Source organism: Propithecus coquereli, unplaced genomic scaffold (assembly GCF_000956105.1).
Source record: "Propithecus coquereli isolate 6110/MARCELLA unplaced genomic scaffold, Pcoq_1.0 Scaffold138, whole genome shotgun sequence".
In the NCBI taxonomy this organism is placed as follows: domain Eukaryota; kingdom Metazoa; phylum Chordata; class Mammalia; order Primates; family Indriidae; genus Propithecus; species Propithecus coquereli.
The window spans coordinates 4,239,398-4,243,474 of NW_012138080.1; the positions used below are offsets into that span (position 1 = coordinate 4,239,398).

General features: G+C 36.8%; 1 protein-coding gene across 1 annotated transcript in view; it reads right to left on the reverse strand.

The window, feature by feature from the left end:
- The window catches only part of CCT4 (chaperonin containing TCP1, subunit 4 (delta)), a 29,743-nt gene that overhangs the window by 2,109 nt on the left and 23,557 nt on the right, over positions 1–4,077 (reverse strand). The window contains exons 5-8 of the mRNA XM_012639183.1: positions 3,836–4,021; positions 3,086–3,207; positions 2,622–2,754; positions 684–823 (exon numbers count right to left, since the gene is read on the reverse strand). Coding sequence (XP_012494637.1) covers positions 684–823; positions 2,622–2,754; positions 3,086–3,207; positions 3,836–4,021 — 581 coding nt within the window. The remainder of the gene's footprint in view (positions 1–683; positions 824–2,621; positions 2,755–3,085; positions 3,208–3,835; positions 4,022–4,077) is intronic.

The window sequence follows — 4,077 nt, forward strand, 5'->3', positions numbered from 1 at the left end:
AAAAAAAAAAAAAAAAAGTAAAAACAAGGCTTGACATTTAGCACCTTGGTCTACAAAGATCACACCACATCCCACGTTTAAATTATGATAAAGGTAAAATAACCTAGTTTTTATCAAAATATAATGAGGTCTCTTGACAGCACACCAAAGTGACTATAGTCAACAATAAGTTATAGTATACTTTAAAAAAACTGGAAGAGTAGAATTGGAATGTTCCTAACAAAGAAATGATATATGCATGAAGTGATGGATACCCCAATTACCCTGTTTTTGATTAATACACATTGTATGCTTATATCAAAACACATGTACCCTATAAATATACATAACTATTATGTATCCAAAATAAAAAAAAACAGAAAATTAAAAAAAAAATGACACCACCCACTGCGACCTGTGGGACTATTACAAAAGATCTGAAGTCATATAATTGGAATCTCAGATAGATAATAGCAAGACAATTGCATGCGTATATCAAAACACATGTACCCTATAAATATACATAACTATTATGTATCCAAAATAAAAAAAAACAGAAAATTAAAAAAAAAATGACACCTCACAGTGCAGACTCAGTCTAGATTTCTGGTGGTTTACCCACCTCAAATGTTTCTTAAAAAATTGCTAGTGGGGATCCAAAATTAATTACTATTAAGGGATGAACAAAATAAATAGCTCCACACCTTAGAATAGACTTCTGTATGAGAAGGACATTACATCCTGTTTTTTTAATTTGCTTCACTAAATTTAAAATATAGGCTCTCTCTTCTCGCAGCACTCGATCCATCTGGGCATAGTCAGAAACCACTATTTGATTATCCATCTGTTTAAAGAAAGAACATAATAATTTGCATTGTTTGAGATTTTAAAAGACTTTAAAGTAAAAATATAATGTATGTATAAATACAACCAAAATCATACCAGGCAATAAGTTATATAGACGTGCATGGAAAAAGGTCTGGAAAAATATATAAACCAAACTTGGGTCTTTTACTTTCAACTAGATCCACTGCTGTCTTACTTAAATTTTTGCAAGTATACTTTTGATAATCAAAAAATGAAAGATGATTACCCTATTTCCTGAATGTCAATCTTTTTCATATAAGCAATATACGTATTACAGAAATAATTTCAGTTGTGTGCTTTTTATACAAGTGGTATGCTGAGAAGACAAGGAAGATCTTGTTATAAAAGACATAAAACATTTGTTTTTTGTTTTTTTGAAACAGGGTCTCACTCTGTCACCCAGGGCTAGAGTGCAATAGCATCATCATAGCTTGCTGCAACCTCAAACTCCTGGGCTTAAGCAATCTTCCTGCCTCCAGCCTCCCAAGTAGCTGGGACTACCAGCGTGCACCACCACATCTGGCTAATTTTTGTTTCTTGTAGAGATGGAATCTCACCCTTGCTCAGACTGGTCTCGAACTCCTGACTTCAAGTGATCCTCCCACCTTGGCCTCCCAAAGTGCTAGGACTGTAGGTATGAGCCATTGTGCCCAGCCAACATTAATTTTTATTGGGCCAAACTTTTGAGAAACAAACTACTAAACAGGAAACCCGTATGCTAGCACAATGTAAAATGAGAGCAAATCTGAGTGAGGCGACAACCACCCCTTGTAGAGACTGGCACTTAACATCTAATAGATATGGGAGTATCTTAAATAAGAAGCAATTTCTTTATAGATTTGTCACTGTGGCACCAATTTCTATTTTTGTTTCAATTTTACTAACTCTTTTGAGATCTATGCTTTTAACCACTAGTATCAACATTTTCTATTTTTATTTTAATGAAGAAATATCTGAGCCAGCTGCCGTTGTTCACGTCTACAATCCCAGCACCTTGGAAGGCCAAGAGTTTAAGACTGGCCTGGGCAACAAAGTGAGTACCCATTTCTACAAAAAATAGAAAAATTAGGCAGCTGTGGTGGCATCCACCTATAGTCCCAGCTACTCAGGTGGCTGACGCAGGAGAATTGCTTAAGCCAGAAATACGCTGCAGTGAGCTATGATGGTGCCACTGCATTCCAGCCTGGGCAAGAGAGCAAGACTTTTTTTTTCTTTTTTAAGTTGTCCAGATCATTTCTTTCTATTTTTCTTTTTTTTTAGTAGAGACGGGGTCTCGCTCTTGCTCAGGCTGTTCTCGAACTCCTGACCTTTAGCCTCGGCTTCCCAGAGTGCTAGGATTACAGGCGTGAACCACACTGCGCCTGGCCTGAGAGCAAGACTCTTTATCTCTTTTTTTTTTTGAAACAGAGTCTCACTCTGTCACCCCAGCTAGAGTGCAGTGGCGTCATCATAGCTCACTGCAACCTAGAACTCCTGGGCTCAAGCAATCCTCCTGCCTTAGCCTCCCAGGTAGCTGGGACTGTACGTGTGCGCCACCATGCCTGGCTAATTTTTCTATTTTTGGTAGAGATGGGATTTATTTCTTGCTCAGGCTAGTCTCGAACTCCTGAGTTCAGGCAATGCTCCTGCCTTGGCCTCCCAGAGTGCTAGAATTACAGGCATGAGCTGCTGCACCTGGCCAAAACCCCATCTTAAAAACAAAAACAAAAAAAACCTGAGTTATTAGAAAGTTAAACACACAAATAAGGAACCAATTTCATTTGGATTCTACTTACATCTGTTTTGGGAGCAGATAAGCAAAACTGAATAAGCCCAATCTTAGCCTTTTCAACTCTGGTTATGCCAGAATTTGCCACTTTTTGGGTGATAACCAGCCCTTCCACCAATTCACAGTCATCAATTGTCCCACTAAGAAAAAAGAAAACAAAGAAGTTGTAGTTAAGATGAGATGGAAATCTGGGAGTTTACAGATTACTAACAGATTAAAATGCATCAGTCCAGTAACATGATTCAGCCTCACATTTATTATTGCCCCATTCCCGGACCTCTTTGATCCACTACTACCTTATAAACAAAATCTTGAGATTCCCATACTAATACAAGTTCTCACGAAAACAAAACCAAAAAGAGAAAAGAGAAGACTTTCATCTAGGTGTTTTTCATTTAACCTATTTATTTCTGGCAATAGCTTATAACTGCTTTCAAATTTTTAATCAAAGTTGTAATTAGAAATGCTTACCCAAGCTTCTTAACTATTTTAATATCTCTAAGATCTACACTAGTGGCTGTGGCTGGGTCAATCACTTTCATCACTGCATTTACACTCATTGGAGAAAGTAGACTTGAATATTGAGAGACAACCTAGAATTAATAAAAAAAAAAAAGTTACCTTCACAGTAGGAAAAACATCTCAATTCTTAAATGACAAAGCTATTAAAAAAGGGCTCTAATTACTTTATTTGGGCAGGGCAGGGGTAGAAAGAGGGGAACACATATGAATGTGTGATCAGGTATCAATATTGTGTATGTGCACCCCTAATAATGAGCGGCTGGTAAAAATAGCTAATTGCTACATTTATTATATGCCAAGCAATGGTCTTATCACTTTTACATATATTAACTCATTCAATCTTCAGATGGAGAAATAGAATCCGAGAGGTTATCATTTGCCCAAAGTAACACAGCTTAGTCAAGCAGTAAAGCCAACACTGAACAAACACAAACAGTTTAGACTCTATGACTAATGTTCATAACCATTATGCTATACTATCTCTATTAGTTCTGGGGACATTCGACAATATCACTTAGTGTCCCTAATACTATCTAACTCTCCATTTACCATTCAAAGATAATTAGTGTATGGATTTAATACTAATGAAAAGGAAAAAGAATGGGGGTGTGTGTATGACATGACAGAAAAGAGGTGACATGAGTGCCCAAGAAACACACCTTAAACTAAGTTGACAACTATCTTTAGTGCTTGTCTCACCTTGGAGTTCAATGAAGTGGTTGCACTATTTAACAAAGTTTCTCTGTCACTTAGTTCCACAGGTCGAGACATGTCAGTCAAGATCTCAATACCCTTTTCCAAAGCCTTCTGGAATGACTCCGAAATGATGGTTGGATGAATCCCTGTCATTTGTGAAAGTCTAATTATTTTATTACAATAGATAAACTACATGTTTGACATGACTTAAAACTTTTCTACTCACTAAAATATCGAAGCAGTCA